The sequence below is a fragment of the Podarcis filfolensis genome (genome assembly GCF_964270895.1).
Source record: "Podarcis filfolensis genome assembly, chromosome: 15".
NCBI classification, from domain to species: Eukaryota; Metazoa; Chordata; class Lepidosauria; order Squamata; family Lacertidae; genus Podarcis; species Podarcis filfolensis.
This window is the reverse complement of record NC_139618.1, coordinates 40,609,366-40,634,403: the sequence shown is the minus strand read 5'-3', so window position 1 is coordinate 40,634,403 and position 25,038 is coordinate 40,609,366. Positions and strand designations below refer to the sequence as shown.

Sequence of the window (25,038 nt, the reverse complement as noted above, 5' to 3'; positions counted from 1 at the left end):
TCATCTTCCCAGTGCAACTCATACTCCACCCCTCTCATTTCTGTTGTCATTGGAAGGTGCTGATTAATGAAAATCTGACATCTTCAGGGACAAACAGATGCTGGAGGAAGAAGCAGTTTCTGGCAGGAAAAAGGCACAGAGAGGAAATTATTAACCCCTTCCTCCACATGTGCCACACTTTCAATCTGCATGGGAGCTCTGCACAGTTGCTTTTTGCAGAACAATAATAATAATATAATTCGGCATTAAACATGCTTTAGAGAAACCTTTGAAAGTAGCATGATGCATTGCCCCAAATGCTATCGTTTCACAGAATTCCTGCAGCAATTCCAGGTATGATTTTCACATTCTGTTGATCAAACCTCTTGACTGATTTTTTTTTATTTCCTAAAAAGCACCTCCCAAAATAATAATAATAACCAGGCACCATAAAGTGTTTTTTTTACTTTTTAAAAGTAGCAGATGAAAAGTGCTATCCTTAACTCTCTCACAGGAGGAAATGCTTCTAAGACAGTTCCTAATGCAACTAACATTTATCATCCAGAAACAAATCAAACAAGTTTTCTTTCCCCCCCCCCCTTCAAAATTATTTCCTTATTAATGAGCAAAATTCATGCCAACTTAAACAATTAATAAATCTCATACATTTAATAGACAAGGGCTGCAATTCTATAGCCAGCTACCTGGGAGTAAGGTCTGTTGAGTTCAGTGGGACTTACTTATTAACAGACTTGTATAGGGCTGTGCTATAAGATTTATTTTAAAGTCTTAAGTCATGCCCAACCCTTCCCTTTACTGGGGCCCATGAGGCGGAGTGACGGAGCCTGCCTCAGGTGGCAGAATCTTGCAGGAAGTGCCTCTGCAGGCATCCTGGCCACCCCTGCTGCCACCAGGTTTGTGCAGTGGCAATGGCTTCCAGTGAGAGCTCATGAGACTTCCACAAGTTCTTTCAAGAGATTCGTGAGATCTCGCCATAAGCTGCAGCCATGAGACTGTGGTAAGACACTGAAACAGAACAGGCCGCCATTGCCCTCCACCTTGCAGAACAGAACTTTGCAATCATGTGATTTTGCTCACCAGTATGTCTGGAGGAAATGGAACTGTACCCTTTTAACTAATCACATACATACATTCTGTACATGTAAAACACACACATACCTGCTTCCAACTCTTGTATTGTTTCAGAGGAGAAAGAGAAGTAATAGAGAAGTAATAGAGATGTTCCAGATCACATTGTGAACCATCAGTCTACTCACAACAACAAACAACAGCAACTAATAATAATAATACATGAAATTTGCTGTACTTAAGTAGCCCAACAATAGATGGGAACTTGAAGGTCATAGAGCACGCCCTGCACAGGGCAGGACTCTTACTTTCGCAGCATTCTTCACAGGTAGCTAACCTCTGCTTAACCTCTGCTTAAATACCAGAACAGGTCCAATACATTTTTCTGCCTGAGGTGGAGGACAAGATGGCAGCCCCTTCCTATTTCATGCACAGAAGCCAACCAGACTAGCAACTGAATCTAACTTCAGCACTAGTAACAGAGGACAGTGATGAGCATCACCCATTGCATCTGAGGCAGCGGATTAGTTTACACAGAGGCAGGTGACTGGCGGCGTGAGGTTTATGAGGAACAGCCAGGATGCTGCCAGTGCTGCCCTCCAGCATCTGCTGCCTGATGCAGTTGCCTCACTTTGTCTAATGGCAGGGCTAGCTGCATTACATACCTTCAGAAAAGGAGAAGCCACCACCTCCTGAGGCAGTCTGTTTTATTGCCAAATAGCCCTTAACTCAACATGTAGCTGAATTCTGCTTCCTTGCAATTTCCAAACATTGTCCTCTGGAGCAACATGAGTAATTTCAGGAAAATTGCAATAAATGCATTCATGTGGGTGATTGTCTGTGTTGTGTTGAGGGGTTCAGTCCACGACACACACATACATTTCTAACAGCTTCCACCTACAGCGGTCATATTCAACTTAATGATCTGTACTGATGCACAGAGTGTCTCTTTAAACCATATACAAGACCTCCAAAGCAACAGGCACCACCAGACACACACACAAAAGCTTATCCATGACCTCATTCCCTTCCAAAAAAGTGACTGTTAATTTCACCACCAATATATCAGCCAACTTCAAACCCTGTTTGTTTACTACCAATGTTTCATTAGAGGCCCCAAATTGCAATCAGGATACAAAAGGGTACACACTTTTTGACTCTGGCTCAGAAAGAAACAACTCTTGAGACAAAGCAAATGTGGAAATGCAACAATCTGCAGAAAAGTTTATAGTAATTCCAATTGCAGGCATTTCAAACTTGGCTAATGCTTTTTCCACAAGAATGTGCCTGCAACATCATTATTTTATAAAGGAATGTTAATGAAGCAGCAAGCGGGACCTGAAATGCTATCTCTGTTCTATGTATCCAGCAGGAGTGCATCCCTCACCAAACAGACAACATCAAGCATGCTGCCACACAATGAATACTTAGCCAAGCTTAGATAAGCAAACAGAAGACATTATATATTAAAAAAAACCCCAGACATTCTATCAAAGAAGGCCAAGAAATTTTGAGAGCCTTCCCCCCCCAAAAAATAGTACAGCACTAACATCAACAGTCAAGCAGATACTTGCATCAAGATTCTCCACCTCATCCAGTTGCACATGATTAAAAAAAAAAATCTTGCTCTTTGTTTTTGTTGCTTTTTAAAAACTTAACTTTTATTTCCTACCTGTCGATGATCACGGGGTCTGAAGGAGTCTCATTGCGGTTTCCACAGCTTTTCTTTTCACAACAACGGCTGGAGATCGAAGGAAACAAACAAAAAAAGGATCATAATCCACTAAGTATAACCAAGGTGGGCACTAGAGGCAGGTATCACTGGGCCCCACCTTCTGCTGGGGACCCCACTGCCATGCTCCTGACTCCCCTTGGTCCTTCTCCTTGTCTTCATCATACACTGCCCTGCCTTCTCCAGACATCTGAGCCCAGAGGGGGAAACCTTTCACAACATGATGGTTACATTCCTTTCGGGACAACCTTCTGGGAGTCACATGCCAATGGCAGACAGGGCCAAAAGCAAATGTCAAATTTACCTCTGCACAGTAGGCTAGTTTCTACATTCCCTCACATGTCTTGCTTTGTGCTCCTTCCAGGCAAGCAAGAGGCATTATCAGAGTTCAAAGACACATTCCAGTCAGGCAGAAACAACCACTGCTTCTAGGTCATTGTGGGAAATGGCTGCCCACCGTCTCCAGTCCACACCAGAGCCCCTCTCAAACCCGGGGCCAGCCTTGCAATTGCACCTTCCCAACTTTTTAATAATGTCATGATAAATACATAACAGCCCAGGCCTTCAAGTAATTTTTAATGCCACTGAGTGGCTGGCTCATTTCCCACTGGTAAAATATTATAACTTTATATGTCTGCTGAATGGGCAATAAAATTTTGATCCACTTTCAAGGATATAAATAGTTAGGTTGCATGTATATTTTTAGAGTCTCAGATGAAATCGAGCACAATGTAACTAAATCACAGCCACAAAGTGGCGTGCAAGATGTACCCCACCGGGCAGCTTGCACAAGTGTAGCCCAGCAAGCTGGACACAACTGCGAAGCATGAATGGTGGCCAAACCGAAGCTTGAAGATCCTTTTTGTTTTCTGCCTGAAACTGCAAAAAACAGGATGAGAATATCAAGAACCTGACACAGGAGCTCCTATGCAGGAGAACAATGTAAGAAGATTTGAGTGTTTTTGACTGCCTGGAATATATCATTGAATTCTGACAAAGCCTCTTGCTCATCTGGACTTAGGATAGAGAAGAGAATGTGTGTGAACAAACCTACTGTAAAAAGGTAAAATTTATTTAGTTATTGCTATCTCCTACCTTTCCTCCAAGGAGCTCAAGGTGGAGTGATATAGTTCTCCTCCTCCCCATTTTATCCTCACAACAACTTTGTGACATAGGTTAAGCTAAGAGTGAGTGATGGCTGAGTGGGGATTTGAACCCTGGTCTCCCAAATCCTAGTCTAATGCTCTAACCACTACATCACACTGGCTCTCATGAATTTAATTGCCCCAGCCACTGCTACCTTTGGCCCTGCTCATCCCTGGTGCCTCAAAGCTTGCCCAGAACAGAATGCAGCCCTCAGGCTGTAGGCAGTGCTGAAATACTGAATGATCTCAATAGATATGACAGCTTTCTGTGTTCCTGTGCTATAAGACATACCTTTAATATTTTGGGGTCTACAATCAATAGGAACAGTTGGGGCTAGAAGCGGGTGAAGGTGTATGTAAGTTCCTGGTCTATGATCCACTGCTCCTTGTGGTAAACCACATGATCAAGCAAAGCATGCTAAGAGAAACCAGATGCAAAGTGAAAGCCATCTGCCTCATTTGCTTGCAATGGGAACTTTTGGAAGAAAGAAAGCTTGCTGGCATCAGTGCACCACACTCAGAAGGAGTATTCGGAAAAGCAAAAAGGCCTCTCATTCCAATAAGCCCGAGAAAGGGTTGCTGCAAGCTGAAACTCAGTGCTGGGGAAGTTTCACCAACTCTTTTCTTGAACAAGCAAAACAACTGGGGGTAGAGGAGGGCAGTAGGAGAGCCCTGCCACTGCTTCTCCACTCTAAATGCCCCCCCCCACCACACACTGTAGGTTTCACTATGCAAAGTGGTAAAGCAGTGGAGGCTAGTCCATTGGGGCACGTGGGACACTGCCCTACCCAACTCAGGGTGTCCTCAGCCAGGCCCCACATGCCTACCTCGTTCTTCACGATGAGTTTAGCAAGTAGCAATGTCCATCAGTTTCCTTTCTCATCAATCTTGACATTGCCATTCTAGAATGCAGTAGGGAAGAGGGTGGGGACAAAACCAGAATTTGTTGGCTCCACCTATCATTGGCTTGATATTCATGAACCCTTTGCTCTGACCCCCTACTGTTGGCCTCCTTGCTTTCTGCCCTACCTATTCCAATGAGCTGCCACTGTGTATATGACAAGAAAGAACTGTAATGGGCTCAAAATGCAGGGGTGGAATGAGAAGTGAAACCTACGATTGGTGGGGTGGGGTGGACAGAAGCAGGAAGTTAGGAAGAAGAGGAACGGAATCGTAGAATCGTAGAATCGTAGAATTGGAAGGGACCACAAACGCCATTTGGTGCAACCCCCTGCAATGCAAGAATCGTTTGCCCAAGCTGGGGCTTGAACGCACGCCCCTGAGATTACTGTAGGGGTCTTATGCTCAACCAACTGAGCTATCCACACATGAATGACAACAAGTAGGTGTGGGGAACTTTGGCCCTCCAGATGTTTCTGAACTGCAACTCTCATCATCTACTGCTTGCTGGGGCTGATGGGAGTTATATTTGAAGGGTCAAAGGTTTCCCACACCTTGCAAAGAGCAGAACTGGCTGGCTGGAACCCTGAACAGTAGCACCCTTTCACACTGCAATATTTTGTTCCACATCCAACTTGGAGACTCATATATCTAAGCCAAGAAATGGAAAACTGGCCACATAACTGTTGATTTTTAAAAGGCATTAACATCACTTGTGGAACTTCCACTCGCAAAATCAGGCAAAATCAATTTGGGCTAGCAAGTAACCGTATGTTGTTTGGGGTGCAAGAGTCCCCATAATGCAAAATACCTCCTGTTTTAAAAAGATGAGTGGTTCCAATGGGAGCTTTCCTGTCAATGCAACCGGGGGGGGGGGGGGAGTGTCCTACTTTACAGTGGACAGTCCTCTCTTTGAAGGAGTCTTTTATTTGAAAGCATGTCAGTCCCAATCCCAGTTGAGAGATAAAGAACAATAAGAGAGCAGAATTTGAGGATGAAAGTTGTCCGTCCATAGTTAGCACCCAGAAAACACACTAGGTCACTGTATGAGATGTATTGCATTTTGGTTTTAAATTGCAGAAAGCTTTCTAAATGCATGCCTATACATATAAATCAATACATGAATGTCTGTTTCCCTGTCGCCTCCTTTTTGGGGTGTGTGGGTTGGTGCATTTTTCCTTTTTAGTGATGCACATGTAGCCACCCTAATGCAAACAGCTGGCATGAGAGCGCCGCTTGCAACTGGTACTAAGGCAAAGGAAAAATAGTCCTGTTCCACCAGGGTCCCAATCCAGATGAGACACTCTCATTCTCTCACACATGCACAAAACACCTTCTATTTACTTCTAAAATATATATTCTTCTTAACTATAGGACTAGTGTGACACCTAGTTTAGCACATCAATAGAGAGGATGGTTGCATGCTGGGGATATACACACAAACAGCCCTCTAGATGAAACATAGCCTTGGAAGAAACTGGATGCCCCAGAAAGCTGCCCATTTCAAAGAAGGGCTTATGTCTTTCCCCTCCCCCTTCCAAAATGGTTTTAAAATTCAGCCCTCAACTTTCACCAAAAAGAAAAAAAAAATCTGTCTCTAATTTCAAACTCAAATAAGCACCCAGCATGGTGGCCTTTGTTTTGTTTTCTTCTCCCCAACTCCTCCCTGGCATTGCATAACAAAAGTGTCTAAATTCACACCATCTGGCCGATAAAGACCTAGGCTCACTGGCCGCCTGGCTCAGCTGATTATGTCTGCTGCTGTCTAGTCTGGGCCTTGTGGCGAAAGTCACAGCTGTGGGTCTCGCTTGCACTCAATGCAACTCTGTTATTAGCCAGCTGTAGGCCCCGAGACTACTTCTGTTCACATTATAATACCTTTTCACCCCCCTGAGCATCAAGGGCACTGGGGCTTTCTGGCAACAGCAAAACAAAACAGTTTTCCTCTTAGTGAATAGTTGGCAAGACTGGGGTGTGGGGAGGCAGGATTATTCCAGGAGGGGAAATGCCTTATTTTTATCCATCATATGAGCAAAGATTTTGCATACGTTTGTATTCAGCTAAGAGGATCGATGGCTTATGTGCCTAACTTCTCCCATCGGAACTATATTCTGTAGAAGTTTCATTTAAATCAATGAAGCTTCACAGAGCACACTTTAAAGATTTTAAGGTGTCAACACCAACAGCTTGACTCCACCCTCCAAGTACTAAACAAGTACACTAATTATTGTGAAACAGAGATTTCCCCTTCTTCTACCAGTGACACATCATTGCATCTGCATAAATATTTAGACAACATCCCTGCTAAGCTCGCATCTGTCACTCGGAGAAAGATGTAGGGGATGCTGGATACACTTGTCTGCATTTGAGCTGAATAGTCGTGCAGTTCCATATGACAAACCAGAAAGATGTTTATCTTCTGACTGAGGCTGAAAAGCAAGGCCTGTCACTCAAAGACAATGGGCATCCACTTGAACGGCAAGGCTAGTACAGTACATTAAATTTTGATATACTGTTACTAATGCAGGCTAAACTAGGAGCTTTAAAAATTGATGCTGCTTCTTAAGCAGCTCACAGTGAGATCTGATTATTGGGCTTAAAATAAAAGTGTCAAAATTAACTAAGCTTCAATAGGTTATATCAAATCTTACTCCATGTGAAATACATCCTTATTCTCATTTTGTTGTTTTCTTTTTTAAAAAATCCAATTTATAAAAGTTATGTCTACATAAAGACTTCTGCTCAAATTACCCGATTAAGGTTTTTATAGAGAGCTCTTGATTTGGTTCACTAATCCACGCATTACATTGAAAGGACATCAGAGAATTCTCATTCTTCCTCAGTTAATCTATCAAGCAAGGTGGTTACATGTTAACAAATAATTATTTTATAACCAGAGAGCCTTTTTTGCCATCACAATTAATGCAAAGCATTTGATGTATAAGCCAAGGCGTAAGAGCCCAAGAGTTCTGCCTGCATATTCATGTAGTATATGAGCAGTGATATGGCAATGTGGGGAAAACACTAGCCTCCATTTATGATAAGTTATAACCCTTGCTAGAAGAATCTATACAATGCCAGATCACCCCCTTTTCTTATGTAATCATGCTTATGTTAAAGCGTTTCACAGGACATGCTTTCCTATTTATAAAACTTCTTTTGAAGTCCAAAAGTAAAGTGAACACTGAACATCTCATTCCTAACTGATGAGCAGAATACAGTGTTATTCTCTGATAAGGAAAAAGATTTCACACAGAAGGATGCTATGTTTACCCTCACAGTCACACAAATTAAGCACGAGTTTTGTCTCACAAAATGGAACACTGTGCTTGAGATAATCAACAATTAATTATAACTTCATATTAATGCCAAGTTGTACTCTGTCACTAAATTTTGTATAAAATTACCTTCCCCCTCCCATATTTGTGATGACTGAGCATATTTAGCTAATGAAACTTGACTTACTTTTACTTGGTATGACCTAGCAAAAGTTAATTGCCTTTAAATCCAATTTATTTCAGTAGAAGGGATTTAAGCACATGCTTAACTCTTCCCTTAAAATCAATGTGAGTTAAATGTGCTCCATTGTGGCTGGATTGTGTCAACTGTATTTTGCACATATAAATTTTATAAATTTTATGTGCACTGATCATGCTCAGATATTAATACCATGCCATGAACACAATCCTGGCACAGTTTTAAACCTCAAAACCAAAGTTAGGAAATACTTTCATTAGGATCAACCAAACTGCCACAAGACTGTGGCAAGTTTTTAAAGTTTCCAAAGTCTTTGCCAAGCCAGATAGTACACAATATGGTGTGTGTGTGTGTGTGTGTGTGTGTGTGTGTGAGAGAGAGAGAGAGAGAGAGAGAGAGAGAGAGAGAGAGAGAGAACACACAAGAACAATTACATCTGTCTTCTGCTTGGAGGATTTTAGATTGTAAACTTCTTTCAGTTAAGATCCGCCCTTCTGTACTTGGTAAAACATATATCAATGGCATAAGACTGACAAAAATACAGCCTTCATATTCAGACTTGCTTACAGCCACATGGTCTGATAAAGAGCACACAGACTTAGAGACATAAGAGTTAGACCATTTGCCTATGTATCTCTAAACCGCCTACTGTTTACTTACTAACTGGCTTTCCAGGCTTTCAGACAGGGGACCTGCCTAACCCTACCTGGAGATGCCAGGAACTGAACCTGGGATTTTCTGCTTGCAAGGTAATGTTCCACCACTAAGCTATGGCACTTTCCAAAATAAACATGCTTGTGCATGTCCATAATGAAAAATATTTGAAGACCAACATGGAGAAAACGCATGCAACAATTCCTATTGTTTTCACACATACAAAGCCACTGTTATCCTTTTGGATGTATTCTTTCCACAATTTCACTGATATACCAGCTTTCTGATTATGAAGAACACGAACACAACTTTCAACAGAATTCATGTCGGGGGGGGGGCTTAAATAGAAAGAAAAAGCATGTCAGCATTTGAAGTAACATATACGTATTGAGATCAATTATGATCTCTTTAGAATCTAGAGAAAAATTGTAAGGGCCCTCTTTAATTTTAATTTTTGCACAACACCTAGCAGTTTTAAGTACTAGAGAAAACACATATGGTCAAGCACTGCTAGACTAAAAAAAACCTGAAACCCTACTTCACTCTAAGAATATGCATTTTTACTCAGAAGTAAGTTTCATTGGGATGTATCCAGCTAAGTTCCACTCAGAATAAACTGAGTTAATTTGATGAACCCAAGTTAGCTAGGTCCATCAATTACGTCAGGTCTTCTCTGAGCAAGACTAACACTGGGTACAGCCATTGTACTTTTACTAACAGGGAAGTGTGCAAGTGTGCATAGGATTGCAGCTTTAACATAAAGATCACTGCCAATTTGCATCGTCACGTGCCAACTAGGACTTTCACCCAGTTAAAGAAATCATATGCTGCCATCTTAAATGCACATAGTATGGAATAAGCCCCACTGAACACAGTGAGTTTAATGTCTAAGTATGTACAAATAAGATTGTGCCATGAATCAATTCATCATATTTGCTGTATTAAAGCTGCATACATTTGCATATGAATAAACAAACTCATGCTTGAAGAGGAAATTGATTTTAGATCATGCATACCTGTGTTACAGTGTAAACCTGCTTAGAAGATACACTCTCCCTACCCCACCCCAGGTGTGTAGCAGAAGGATGGAAGGCTTCTTCTGATATGGTGCCTGCAACCCTCAGATTTCATTAAGTAATTGTATTGCAAAATTTTTATAAAAAAATTAAATACCTACTACCCAGTTAATCTGCTGGCGTGCGCACACACACACACACACACACAAAGATTGTCAATTTAATTTAATCAAAGCTAACTGATGAATTGGTTAAAACTTGCAGCAAAAATGAAAAGGGGGACTAGAAAGCAGGTTAAAAGTTACCAGATAGGTAAGATATACATACTCATTTGTCTGTAAGTGTGCATCCAGGAATATCCACACTTTTAATGCATGAAGTGGAGCATGCTAACCATGGGCATAGCCAAGGGGGCAGGGGGGCAGTTACCCCCCCTAGATCAAGTAAACAATAGAAATACTTAACTATCTGACCAATCACATTGGTCCTGCCCCCCCCAAGTCCTGCCCACCACAAAAATCCTGGTTACGTCTGTGATGCTAACCTATACACAGGAGCAAGGGGCAAGGGAGGGGGAAGCTCAGGAAGAACATTTCAGTCCAATCCTAAATGTAAATCCCATTGAGCTCAATGGGGCTTAGTCCCAGGTAAGTGGGTATAGGATTGCAACCTTTAGGGGCTGAATTCAGTGTTCTCTGCTTGCTAACAAAAGGGCAAGTTTTAATGTGGTATAACAGAGGAATCCAGTGCAACAGCAGCACTAGCAGAAGCATGTCGCACCACAGATTGCACAATCCATCGTGCAACTAAGTTACTAGCAACCTGCTTATGCATTTACTTGTGCAACAACATTCTGCTGGCATGAGCCATTTCACCAGCAGAACCAATATACCACTAAATGTCATTAACACAGCACTACATTGGAAACCGCCCACTGTGTGCGTGTGTACACCCATGCAGAACTCTGCAGTGGTAATCTGACAGATTTTCCAGGAAAAATAACAAAAAGTGTCAACTAAAGGAATCTATCGATCGAATTTTCCACTCAGCAAGCCTGAAACTGGTTGTGTCTAATAGATGCACAGCTGGATGCTAAAGCACACTTCCACAACTTTCCTACGTAAGTTTATTTCCATAGAGTCCACAGCACAGTCCATGGATGCTGAATGGTAAAGAAGACGTTTTCATGGAAAAGATTCTACATTCAGATCCCACTATCTTCAGATAAGGCTGAGTGGGTTGGAGCTGGAGAACCTGCCTGAAGCCCAGGAAGAGGGAACCTGAGGTCTCCCAGGTGGACTGCAGCTCCTACCATCCCATCAGCCCCAGCCAGCAGGGCCAAGAAGTCGGGGTGATAGGAGCTGTTGTTCTATAGGAACTGGAGGATCACAGGTTAAACATTTATTTTGGACTTATATGATCAGTATCTTTTAACAAATAATGCAAACTTTTCACCCCTTTCATTGTGCAAATCACACATCGCACCAATGAAAAGGGGTTGCTTTATTTTAATACATTGATATTCTGCCTTTCTTCCATTATAGAGTTTAAAGTAGAATACATGGGGTTCATGGGTTCAGTCACTGAGCAGACCCAGACCTGCTTAGCTTCTGCAAGGTGGCTGCAGACACATAAATAACGGAAGCTGTCTTACCTGCACATAACTTCATGGGTGAGTAAAACTCTGCACATTTCTGGATTCTTGTTTTGTCCTTCATAGGCGATAGGCTATAGAAATGTGAACAAGCATTGAGAGATGGGAATTAGCAGCAGTAGTAGTAGTAGCAGCAGCATGTATTAGTAGTAGTATTATGTTAATTGATTTTTTAAAAAGAAAGGGAGAAAAGCAGGTCTGATTATTGAAAATATTTTTTTTTTCACATAGCAGGCAATCTATGCATTAAAAAAAATCTCACTAGAAATAGTTTGGATATGAGAAACACCAACACTTGATTAGAATGCTACAGACATAGCTTTGATTAGGAAGAAATTCAAGTAGGTAGGGAAATTAAAGGGCAGGAGACAGACAATTTGCTTGATCTTACCTGTTTTGTGACTGAGTCAATGAGCCGAACGAAGAGATCTTGTTCAGTTCTGACACCTACAGGGAACATTGAAGAACATGATAGAATAAAAATAAGACAATTCCAAAGGATCAGTTCCCCAAGCCATTAAATCAGGCATGGGAAACCTGTGGCCCTCACCATGACAGTGGCCTACAATGCCCAGCATCCCTGGCCATTGGCCATGCTAGCAAATGAGAGTTCAAGTCCCCAACAACATCTGGAGGGCCACCAATTCCCCACTCCTGCTCTAAAGTCATTCCTGCTCCATCCTCACTTGATCCCTCTTCTGATCCAAACAGATCCAGATCGATATATTCCTTGGTGCTGAGTTGAAAATTGCTCTTACATTTTCCTCCACCCCCTGGCCATTCCCCTTCTATTAATGAGAAATGAAATTGCATTTGAAAATTATCCAAGGGGAGAGAAAATTTCAGTGACATTCTAATGAGTGGAATGCCTACTTCCCTTTTTAAGTGTCCAAGGTGTGCTTGCATTGTTAAAACCGTGTTTAGGGAAGACAATCTTACTCGGCTACGAGTGATCGCCGAAGAAGAAGAAGAAGAAGCAAGAGTACTGTATCTTTTCTTTCACAGTACAAATCATCTCACCAGTGGTCTATACCCTGTAGCCTTCCTATGCTTCAATTAAAGGCCAGAGCGAGAAATCATGTGGCAACTCCTCCCTTGAGCCGGCAAGTCTGCAAACTGCTGGGGGTGTGGGGAAGGTTTAGTGGAAAGGAATATATGTGAGGGTTGCCATATTTCAAACAAATTTGCAAAACAAAAAAAAACCTGAAGTTTTGGAGCTATTTTTAAGGAAAATCACCCAAAACAACACTGCCAACATGGGTTGCCATACGTCCAGATTTTCCCAGATATTTTAGAGATTTCTGCCCAGACACCGCTTCCAACTGCAGTATTCTGCATATGTTTGGGAAATTCCAGACGTATGGGTGTGCCACCTCTGGCCACCTCACAACAATAAGGTAACATAAAAATGCTGACCCAACCAAAATTTGAACGTTCCCTGAAAATGAGGCAAAAAATAAAAAATGGAATCCATTTTTGCAAAGGAAGAAAACTTTCAAGAAACTGAAGGTACAGGACTAGTGTTCATTCTCTTCTCTCTTACCTAGTAAAGCTGCCAAAATGAGTGGTGGGGCGGGGGCTGCTGGTGCCCAGGAACAGGTAAGTGTTACACACACACACACACACACACACACACACACGTACACACCAGTGGACTGGGCAACCTACTGCTGTGAACGGAGTGGTGGCCTAACATAAACATTTCTTTGCAACCTCAAAAGGAGTTAATTAAACAGCTTATCACACTTATTCGCAACACCAGCCAAATGTACTTTATGCAACGGCCAGTCTTTTAAAGAACTGTGGAGTTGGAAGGGACCCCCGAGGGTCATCTAGTCCACCCCCTGCTGTGCAGGAATTCTCAACATGCAGTCCCCCACCCAATTTGAAACCAGACCAGACCCTGCTTAGTTTTACAAATGTGCTAGCAGTTTTATTTCACTATCTATTGAGAGCCAGTGTGGTCTAGTGGCTGGAGTGCGGGACACTCCCCCACCTCGGCCATGAAGAATTCTGGGGATTTGTTTTGGTGAAGGAAGCTTCAAAACTGGATTGAAATAGGCACTAGTCTCAAGGTGCACGTGCATCTCTATTTTGCCCTGCTGCTACTCCAGATTAAACAGGCTTCAGTAGTTTTAAAAAAGAAATGAAATGAAATGAGACCTACCAAACCTATTTACTGGAGATGGACATTTTTTTCAATTTTTAAAGAAATGAATTAAAAGAAGCAGTTTCCCATTGAATACATGCATCGGGTTTTGGTCCCATGTTGCCTTCTCTGGTCATATGAGTTTGTGAAGTTTTTGAAACCTGTCAGTCGTATTTACCTGTGGCAGAACTGGGACCAGCATCCATACCAGGATCAATTATTTCTCTTTCGGACTGACTTCAACATGGAGGTGGGGTAAAATTTCTGATTTTAGCTTTAATCGAGACATTATCCCTTTAGAATACGAGCTCCCCAAATACTCTGGTCGCTCTTTCTGAACCCCAGAGGGAGGAGACTCACCGTTACTGTAAAGAAGCTGCAGTTTGTAGTGGGTGCCATTATTGGTTTTCTCGTTGCCTTGTTCCTGCCGAGAAGGGAGAGAGAACTGATTCAAACAGGGTTGCCGGCGCAATAGCCCATTTATTTTTATTAAGGACCAAGTCCCACGTAGTTCAAGTAAATGTGCATAGGGGTCAGGTCTGGGTTAGCAGGAAAGTGTTTTACTGGCGCAAATGAACCTTTCCTTGAGCTGCTCGAGCTGATCCGTGGTTTACTCGGAAGTCAGTCCCGTTGTCCTTCCAATTAAGAGTGCCCAAGATTTGCCTCCCACCCCACCCCTTCTCCTTAAGTGCTACAGAAAAAGGGAATTTGATGCGGAGGACTTTTGCACTCCGGAGAGCTGCTCGGACATTTCCGGCTTGCCTTGACCCGGGACGGAATTTTTGCCTCTAAAATTTGACGCAGATAGCCTGTATAGTTTAGTTTCGCTAAAATAAGTGTGTTTGTGTGTTTTAAACCGCGACTGGTGGAGACGTGATGTTGCCTCCTGGACCGGCGATCCGGGATGATGGGGCTTTGGAGACAGAAATTTCAGCGGAGGGCTCATTTCAGTCTTTCCAGCACTTGACCTGGAAATTCCCTAGAAAAAGACGGGAGGGGGAGAAGGGCCCAGAGAGAAGTGCTGGGACGGAAGGGAGGAGGAGGACTTAACATCTTATTTTAAAATTACGTCAGCAGTCACCTACTGTACCAGAGAAGATCCCATCGGTTAAGGATATGCAGTATAACTCGACAAAGAAAACGCAGGGCGCTAGTTTTAAACGTATATGCCCAGTAGCCGCGGGGAGCATCAGCTTCGCCAAAGTTAAGGACTTCTAAGTCCTGTTAGGAATCGCGCAAAGAGTGCAGTTCTTAAGCAAGCTTACGAGAGAGTAAACCCAACGGCGCACTTTTGAACGAACAAGGTTAGGCGCGTGCTGCAGAAGTGCTTAACTCTGGCAGGATCGCGGGCCGCTTTGCAGGAAGGCTTCCAAGACTTGCAGGAAGCGAAACTGACAAGACTCTGAGCCCAGATGAAATCAACCAGCAAGGCCAGCTCAGAGGAAGTTCTCTTGAGCTGGTAGTAATGAACGGGAGCTGCACTTGCGGGGCTCAGGTGTATTTCGATCGTCGCTTTGCGCAGGAGAACCTCCTGGCAGTGGGTTGCGCCTTTTTAACTCCAGGGAGAAACTGATAAATCAATCCTTGCCAAGAAAATTCAGTTCCTGGAAATTAGCAGGAGCTGCTTTTGCTGCTGATTTTTAAAGGGCAATCCGAGGGTGCTTGAGGGTGCAGCTGAGTGCTAGTTCACAAGCCCCAATTCTAGCCATCGTTTTCTTAGAAGTCGGTAGCATCTCAGCTTGATTTATCTCTTTAAAAAATTGCGCTAACACTAAGGAGCGAGACACAAGTTGGGTGACGTGGAGGGATTTTTGGGGTGGGATGGGTCAGAGAGAGCTATCAAGCCTAATAAAAGCCTTACTTTGTCGTTTTCCACGAAGTCCACAAACGCCGTCCGCTCGATCTCCACGGGCTGCCCTTGCCGGTCGTAAAGCGCCAAGACGAAGTGGAAAAAATTTGACTTTCTCAAGTTGGAGGGCGGCTGCTTTTCGAAGTGGGCTCGCGACAAAGCCACGCCGCTGTGGAAGAAAGGAAAAGGAAAAAAGGAGGGAGAGAAGTGGAATGAATGAGCAAATGTGAACGGACGTAAAATAGGCGCCGCGGCTGAGCGCGATCCTATGCCTGCGCCCGGTGGGCCTCCCAACGCAGCGCGCATCCGAGTTCCACGTTGGTTTGCAGTCCTCGATACACGCTTCCTAGGAGCAAGCCCCGCTGAATTCAGTGGGATTTCCTTCCAACAGTAAGCATGCACAGGATTGCCACTGAGAGTTTCAGAGTCAAACACGGATAGGATCCGGCCGTTACTTTCATTTCCGCATGCTATACTCAGTCACACACAGAGACAAGTTTTGTGACACTTTAAAAACCAACAGGTTTCTTCGGCCAGAAAGCTAAAGTTCTTTTCATCGAATGCAAGAACTCTTTCCTCCTCCTCCTCTTCTATTCCCAAATTATTTTAGCCAGGTTGCTAACCGTTAATATGTGCCCGACAGAAAGCAAGCAAGCACTGAAGGCGCCTGACGGATCGGGGACTCTACGTTTCTGCCTCAAGAGATATTTGACAGGGCCTTTAAAGTGTCACAATGTTGTTATTATTTATTTATTTACTTTTGGTAGTGGGCACAGAGGGAAGCGGGGGCGAGGAGCAGCACAGGGGAAAGAGCCCCAATAGACGATTCACCTGCAAGAAGCCCGCCTCGGATTCTAGCACGGTTGGCTTGAGATGGACCAACCAATATTCTGCTTCCCGTGCCTGGGAGGCAGAATATCTTCCACGCTTTATCATTGTAATATATGTAAGACAAAATTAAAATAAATCAGAATTAAAATAAACCAAGCTGTTTTCCTTTTGCTAATCTTTAACGCTGCAACCTCCCTCTCCCCCCCCCAAAAAACCCCCACCTCAAAACAACTCTTGCACGGACCGGGCCGCCTCCCCCCTGTCTAACAGTAAGGCCGGCTCCGTCTGATGACTTTCATTCTCGTCTTCTTCGCCAACATTTTTTATCATAAATTCGGGGGAAGCTGAAGGATAATAACCCTTTGGGTACTTGGAGGGGAGAGTTGTGGTGTTTGTGTTTTTAAAAGATATCCTGGTGATTTACCAGTACTAAACAGAAGCTCCGGAGCTGGAGGTCAGGGAAGAACCGGGAAATCTCCGAAGTAGTTTCGTTTCTTGGGTGCCAGCAGCCTTCAAACATACGCAAATCCGTTCATTTCTCCCTCTCAACAGCCTGGTCTTGTTAGGAAGCAAGGTCCGTTGAGAAATAGCCCAGGGCAAAAGAGCTTGGTCTAAGCATTCCCAACCACCAAAGGTCCCTGTTCGCTTTAGACCCGATCCAGCTCGCCAACCCCCGACGCCTGAGGCTCAGTGGACTACTTTCAAGTTGCTGGTCCCGGGAGGAGATGAGGAAAGGGTTTGTCTTGTTAAACAGCAGCGAAGCGACTTCTGTGCGCTTCCCGTTAAGAACCCAATTCGGATCAATGAATGGTGATCAATGCGAGGGGCTTCCCCTCCCCTTCTATATGGCTGCCCCGTTTCGAAACGCATCGCTTAGGGGCGGTGCGGCGGGAGGAGGACAGCGTAGCACTGAACCGGGAAAGTTCATCGATTTCGGAGAAACTGCGAAAGGAAGTGCTCGCTTAAGCCCGGGGCGTCGATAGTGTCAATGGCACGATTTGCAATTTCCTAATTGCCAATGCAATCTGGAGCAGGGTCATTCGGAAATTTAGTCCTACTGTTTTCATGGAGGCTTGCAAGCCAGGTAAGCGCTGTCTAAAACTGCCCTCTTGGCAGCCCCAATCCTCTCAACGAATTTAGTGAAAAGCAAGTCGCAAAGCTTTCAGCGGACTCTGAACTCTTTCAGGTAGAGTCGCGCGGCGAAGGGCGGGCGGCGGTGAGAGCAGGGAGTGGAGTGTATCTGAGACAAGGCGCATACCTGTCGCCTTTACAGCCTCCCTGCTTTCGGAGCAGGGACCGCTGGACAGGACGAAACTTCCAAGACAAGGCAGGCCCATCCAGCTGGCTCCAAAGTCAAGGCGGTTAGGATTGGTGGCTCGCTGACCAGTGAACAAGCGAAGATAAATATTACCGGGCCCTGCGCGTGTTCAGCAGATGTAGGCTAGGCGCCTTCACTGGAATAGATTCTCACTTGATCCAATCCGTTTCTTCGCTTACATGTAAGTTCCTCGGAGTTATGTTTGCATAGGATCGTATATTTGACTCTCCCTCCTCCCTCCAAATCCCTTTATTCTTGCACGGATTTTATGCATATCTTCCAGAGTAAACCCTACCGCTTTAAATAGCCCCCGCTGCCGTTGTTAAGTGTGCAAAACAATAGGAGCTGAGCACTGACTTTTGACTACGGCCTGCTGCCTGCTTCGCTCGCCTTCCCTGTTTTACGAAGGTTTACTCTAAATCTCACGGATCCCACTGGGACTTCCTCCCATGTTAACTTCGCAATCCTAGACATGCCTGCTCAGAAGTAAGTCCCATTGGTTTAATGGGATTCGCTCACAGGTAAATGTATAGGGTTGCAGTCTGAGGGTACAGGCAGTCTTACCGGTTCAAGATTACCTGTTCTAGGCCCGTTTACGTTGGGGAGAAGCCCCATTAGATTCCGTGGGGCTTATTTCCCAGTAAATATGCAAAAGGTCGGGTCTGAAGAACGGTCAACGCTATAGCGTTTTAAAAACATAATTCTGATAATTCCCACTGAAAGCAAAAGGATTTATTTCCAGGAAAAATTGCTCAGGCAACACCCTTTGACCTAGGAAGTTTGTTCACGATTGGGGCAGCCTGTTTATTCATTGGCAGGAAATGGCGGGACACAACTTTTCAAGCATGTATTGAAGACCAAGAATTAATTTTGGCTTACCCCGCTTTAAATCCCCGAATTAACCCCGGATCGCTCTATCACAACACTGAGGAAAATGGGGAGACACTTGCGACTGTTTGAAGATCCAAAAATCCTACTTTATTTTCTAGGAAAGTCTTAATTGCCTAACCTCGCTTCCTCGAATAAATCCCAGAAAGTTTAATGGGACTTCCTGCTAATTTAAACATGCGTCTAAGGGCATTGGAAAGGCATTTAAAATTCTATTTCCCTTTAAAAAAAACCTTTCCACTGAATTTAGTTAATACCGTCTGGACAAGAAGAGTTTTATTTCCTCATTTCATTGCGGCAGAGTTTTATTTCCTCAACGGAGTTTGAAAAGTTTTGGGCGGTTGTTTGTTTTTGCGCCTCCAGGTGGGAAGACCTGTTAGAACAATCAGAGGGGGGAACCTCCCCCAGCGAAAGCCGATCCTGCCGCTTTCTTCGCAGGAGGAGGCAGGCGACGGCCCTGGAGAGAAGATGGATGTTTATTTTCGCTCTCTTGCAGGGTAGACTGAATTCTCCCTGCCTTCCAGTTCAGCCCGGAAAATCCTGGCATCTGCCTAGGAACAGAAACTTTTCCTACTCCCAGAGCCCAGCACCGCTCTGACCCGTCTCCGATTTTCTCCTCTGCAGATTCCAGATCTATTGGGAAATTGATTTAGGAAGGAAATCCACTTAGCAAAGCTGTGATCCTGCAGACTGGCGCTGATGCGCGTTAGGTAAAAAGTCCCGTCAAACTCCAGAGGCGGCCGCCCTGCTAAGAAGCGCGCGCGGGTTTGCCGCGTTAAAACGTCTTCGGAGCACACGCGCAAGTTCTACCTAGGTGGATCTAAACGGATCGGTGTCAGTGGAAGCTGCTCCCGGCAATCACCTTTTGCGTGAGAGTCTTGTCAGGCCACGACTTCAACCTCACGAAAAATCCTCAATGCGAACAAAAAAGTCTCGGCTTACTTCAAACCTGTGCCTTCCTTGTCGGGCAGGTGTTGCTGGAACCGCTGGAACTTATTTGCAAGGACGCGTTTCCAGGATCGGCGCGCTGGTTTTCATCCTCTCCCGCTTTTCTTAGAAAGCAAATCTATCGCACGGACTTAGCAGTCGGTGGTGTCTCGGTTCCTAACGCCAAGAGCCGCCAGAAGGAGCCGCGGGGTTGATCTCTGTCTTTGGAGAGGAGTTTTAGACCTTCCTCGGGCTGCGATCCTCCTCCAGCACTCTTTTCGAGAAGTCTCAGAGTTCAAAGGAAATTACTTCTGTGTAAGCACCCATTAGGTTTGGGCTAGGATATTTGCCTGGCGCAGCTGCCCGATTAAAGCGCGGCGGAGCCGGGGCGCCGATGGAGTTTGCTCCTGCGCCGGTGACTTTCCTTTTCGGAAACTGAGCTTTAAAGCCTCCGGATTCTCTCGGCTTTAGCCAGCTTCCCTTCCTGAAGGCCGTGGCTTAAAGCCACGAAAGATACGCAGCTCTTTTAAAGCCTGGGATCCATAGTGATCTCTCTTCCTCCACGTTTCCTTCTGTGGATCTTCTTTTCCGGTCAAGAGCATTTGGGACCGCTCGGTCTTAAATCCCATTTGTTACATGACTCCGAATTAAAAGTTAGTCTGCCTTCCGCAGTGTGTGTGGGTTGCTAAGTGAGATCAATGGTCCGTTTTAGGGCACAGATTTCTTTGAAACTCCCGTCGGTATATATGCATTGTTATTATTTAGCGGAGTTTACTTTCAGTAGAGCTTCAGCCGATTTCAGATCTTTACACCCCAACACAAATCCATTGTCGCTCCATTGACCGGAATGTCATTTCCTGCCTACTTATATATTATATATTTAAGGCGCCTCATCTTAAGCTTGCTTGCTCCAAAGTAAATCCCATCGACTTCAATTAGATTTACAGCGCAACCCTAACGCTACCTACTCAGAAGTTAAGTACTAGTGAATTCAAAGAGGGTTTACTCTCGGGTAAATGGAGTTAGGATTGCATCCTTACAAATATGTGTTTAGGATCGCAGCCCCGCTCGCTTTAAATCCGCTTCACTTCGGCTCAACTACCCTGTAGCTATCAGATTATTGTTAGTTTTTCCAGATTAGGTCATTCAATTTGCTTGCAACCCTGTCGCCCGCCCCCGGCATTTTAAGGCTGCAATCCTGCCCCAAATTACTTCAGAGCAAGCCCCACTGAAATTGCGCTGTAAAGTGGGATGCATAGTGCCCCTCTCCCCCACCCCCGTAACATTTTAGCATCCGAGCTTTGAAGTGTGGCATAAATTTAAAAGGCGGTGTTGTTTTTTACTTAAACTGAGTCATGCACCTCCTGAGTGTATGAACTGCGATGGCGACAGGGCAAGGTTTTGGGGTCAGAGGTCTAGGGCCCCACTCCGCCGATTAAGCGTGAGGCTCGCTCACCTCACTGAAGTAAAGGAAGCAATGCACATTCTCAGCTCAAGTTGGGGTGGTGCATAATGAGCGCCCTAAGTCCAGCAGCGCTATCTGAATTGGGGCCAGGGAAGATCAGAACGGTGGATTCACCGCCTGCATCAATGGTCCTCCTGTCTGCTGGCCGGAAAGCATCCTGGTTGTGGCGGTAGCAGGACTGCAGCCTAAAATCACCTAACAGCATTTAAAGTGCAGAAGAACAGAACAGCATCCCTATAAGTGTCTACAAACATGTCCCATGGTGCCTGTTCCTTAAGCGGGGGGTGGGGTGGGGGCTAACAGCACGATCCTTGGGATGTAAGTAAGCCGCTGAAGTACTCGGAAGTAAACCCCTGACGCTCAATTCATCTTCCTTTCGGAGGAGCCGAAGACTTCCTTGGAACAAAGTCCCCCAAACTCAATGGCACTTGCTTTCCGGTAAGACATCGCTGGGATTTCACAGTTAAAGCGACTCCCACCCTCGCCAAAAAGGTATTACACTGATTCTGCCCCAACCAGGGGAAAGGCCGTAGCTTTGGAGCATGCGGGATCTCCCCAGCTGGTCCTGGTTATCACGAGTGCATTAAAACGTAAATAAATAAACGGGAATCGCCGGGATCACAGCAAGAGCCTCCCGCGGTTCCAGAGTCACTGCGGATCGTTAACGGGTTATTTGGAGAGAACTACGAGGAGCAAAGGAAATAATCGTCACGATCATCATCACTTTTTTTCTTTTTCAAGACTCAGGGTTTGGTCCACTTACCTTTGAGCGGCGACGTTAGCGTCCACCACGCCGACATTCCTGACCCAGGACCGGACAGGATCCATCTCCGAGCCCAGCACCTTGTCTTTCAGGATGGGTCCTCTTCCTAAAGTATCTTGGATCCCAAACATTGGAGAAGTTTATTCCAAAACACAAACCAAAACAACGGTCCCCCCGCCCACCCCCGCAACGCGCGCTCCCCTTTCCGGACGAAGCTGAAACTTCAAAACAAGGAGACGCAGAAATCCCAAGAAGTTGGCCTGAGCGGGCTCCTTCCGTCTTTCAGGAGGACACTTTAAGAAGAGAAAGGGGAGAAAGGAGTGGCGGCGGGGGTGCTGCGCGAGTTCTCGTCCCTCTCTCGCTTCTCGCAGATCGAAGTTGTTGCTGCTGCGCTGATCAGCCCCTTCCGAGGCCGGCGATCATCTTCCGAAGAAGCCCCGCCGGAGAGGAGAAGGCGGGACAGCGCGGTCCTTGCTCAGCCTCAGGGATCACCTGCTCGGCGGAGACACCCGGGTCGCCTGGATGGCTCCCTAATCCACGAGGAAAAAGAGGAAGGGGAAGGAAAGTGGGCGGGGAGGGAGGAAAAAAAGAAAAGAAAAGCCGGGGATCAATGGGGAAAAGAAAAGGAGGCGGCGCAGCTAAGGAGAGCCTGAACACAGCCTCTGAACCCGCAAAGCGCGGCTGGTTTTCGGTGCCCAGATCCCCATGAATGGGTTGCAGCGCCGGGAGAGAACGTCCTAGGAAAAGGGGCGGAGCGCGCTGCCAAATAAGGCGCCTTCATTTGCATAGTGTCGCCCCATTGGACGAGAAGGGGAGACTCGGTCTCCAAACTGATACACGCGGGCAGCGGCGGCGGCTTACAAGGAGCGCGCAATTAGAACCACAACAACTGGTGGGCGGGGCGCGGGAAGAGGGCAAGGCGAGTAAGTCGCTTACCAAATACTTTGTATGCGGCTTGTTAACCTCTGGTTCTGAAAGAAGGGGACCGAGATCAGCTTCCTTCGCGGCTGCAAATGTTACTCTTCCTCCACCGAGCGCCGTCCCATTTCCCCCCGTGTTCCATTTTATAGTGTAGTAGTAGTAATAAATTAATTAATTAATTAAGAATGTGTTGCTGTGTTATATATATCGTTTCACGCGTCTGGTGGGAAACAGGAAGGACTTTGGAGAGGGAAAGAGATCCCATCAATGTGCTATTTGTGAGGAGGGGTAGGACTCCCAGTCTTACACGCTTACTCGGTAGCAAGTCCCTTTGAAAGCAGCGGCTTTTTTCTGAGTAGATATGAATAGGATCGGGCAGCAAAATACTTCTTTTAAATTTTCAGTTTGGTGGGGGGTGCTTGGGGTGGGGATGAAGAGGGGATCCAGCCATACATCTCGATCCATCTTCCAAACGTTTCACAGCTCGCGGGATCTGGATATAGGCACCCCCCGCTTCTTCACACACATCAGACTCCCACTTCCCAGAAAAAGCCCGAGGTTGGTTGTTGCTCTTTGGCCCTTTGCAGTCCGATCCTATGCATATGTACTCAGAAATAAGCCACAGCTTTCAGAAGGTCTTACTCTCAAGTAAGCGTGCAGAGGATTATAGTCCTCTTGTCATATATGTCGTAGGTGTGGGTGTGTGTCCCCACACATGAAGACACAAAACTTCTTTGTAATGAATCATGCAAAACATACTGACCCAACGTTGCAGCCTCGCCATCCACCCACGCTCATTTTACTGGAAATAATAGCATCTCTATATAAATTAAGCTGGCTTGGTGTCATTTACCTCCCACCCACCCCCCTGTTCCTTTTGTACTGCGATCTGGGGTATAGATCTGCCCCTGAAATCTATATAACACCAACGCGAAAACAGATTTCAAGACAATGAATGCAAATCTGGACTCAGAGACCATCTGCCAGATGAGGGAATCAGATGTCCCCCAGTTAAAGCGACAGAGCCTGGGCTGCCTTGCCTCATTATGCACAGCTCCCCTCCTAAACTCCTCTCGCTCTTAAAGGTAACGTGGAACTCCGCTTTCAAACCAAATCCTGGGGTTAGCCTCGACTTTTAAAACTTGCGTTTATATTTCTGTCGCAAGAGTGGTTTTTTAAATCAACCCTTTACAATACATAAAGGTTTACAATTCTTTGTAAGGAATAGACTTGGGAAGTATGTATTTGTGTGATGGGGTGTTTTTTCTCAGGATTAGGAGGGGTTGGGAAAAGAAAGGGTGATTTCTAAATTATTCTGTCCATATTCATGACAGCTCTGGCGTTAGATGACCTAATAAATCTAAAGCCACCGCGGTGCACAAATACTTAGCATTTACCTCCCTCTCTCCATCCACCAATGGATATTATCCTAGGAATTGAGATATCTCAATATAAGGCTTTGCTTCTATTTTTAAAGGAATTTCGAAAGGTTGTTGTTGTTTTTTAAGCAAATTTTAAAATAAAATCCTAGCACAATTTGTCCTTTCTGTGATGCTAGAGACAATCCTGGGGGAAATCCCAGCGGGATTTTCTCCTGCGCAAAGTCGCCTGAATTAATGCGAGCAGGATGTGGCTGTTGCGCGGCTCTCTTGCTTTTCGTTGGAGCTTCCGCAGGAGAACTTCCCTGGCCTGTCAGGCAAGGAACAGGAAAAGTCTCCAAGCCGTTGGTCTTCTATAAATGTTCTTAAGCAATATCTTAAATCCCTGAAAGGATTTGCCTGCATTGAGCAGTCCTTACTTTCTAACGCAATGACACTAATTTCGTTTTCAACGCGGCGCGATCCTGTATCACGTTTGAATGGTACCCATCACATTTATTGCGCCCTAAAGTTGCACTGAAATGAATGGGGTTTTTGAGTAAATCGCACATGGGAGGATAACGCGCTCTCCGCCAACGGCCAGCCCCGTGGATAACAAAGCCGTTTACTCCAACTCAGCAGGTCTACTCTGGAGCAAATGGAGGCTGGTGAGTAAATTACGGTGGCCTCAGTGGCTGCACTATTACCATCGCTTCTTCCGCGGATTTCAATGAAGCTACCTCTAGAATAAACAGTTAAAGGGCTGCAACTTCCATCGCACGAAGACAGTTTTCAGCTTTATTTCCAAAATCTTGGCTCTGTGGTCAAGCACAAGAAGGGGTTAATGAAACATCACTGATACTCTCTATGTATTGTGTCTGTGTACAAACACACACTTCCTCCCTAAATGGAACTGCAAACCG

General features: G+C 45.1%; 2 protein-coding genes across 3 annotated transcripts in view; both read right to left on the bottom strand.

Moving 5' to 3' along the window:
- The window catches only part of EBF2 (EBF transcription factor 2), a 254,019-nt gene extending 231,449 nt beyond the window's left edge, over positions 1-22,570 (bottom strand). For both annotated transcript variants that reach the window (XM_083588712.1, XM_083588711.1), the window contains exons 1-6: positions 21,837-22,570; positions 15,657-15,813; positions 14,156-14,219; positions 12,038-12,093; positions 11,647-11,720; positions 2,741-2,809 (exon numbers count right to left, since the gene is read on the bottom strand). In XM_083588712.1, the coding sequence (XP_083444838.1) occupies positions 2,741-2,809; positions 11,647-11,720; positions 12,038-12,093; positions 14,156-14,219; positions 15,657-15,813; positions 21,837-21,967 (551 nt within the window). In that variant the 5' untranslated portion in view covers positions 21,968-22,570. The remainder of the gene's footprint in view (positions 1-2,740; positions 2,810-11,646; positions 11,721-12,037; positions 12,094-14,155; positions 14,220-15,656; positions 15,814-21,836) is intronic.
- The window catches only part of LOC310750701 (uncharacterized protein), a 735,887-nt gene that overhangs the window by 240,673 nt on the left and 470,176 nt on the right, over positions 1-25,038 (bottom strand). The gene's annotated exons all lie outside the window — the stretch shown is intronic.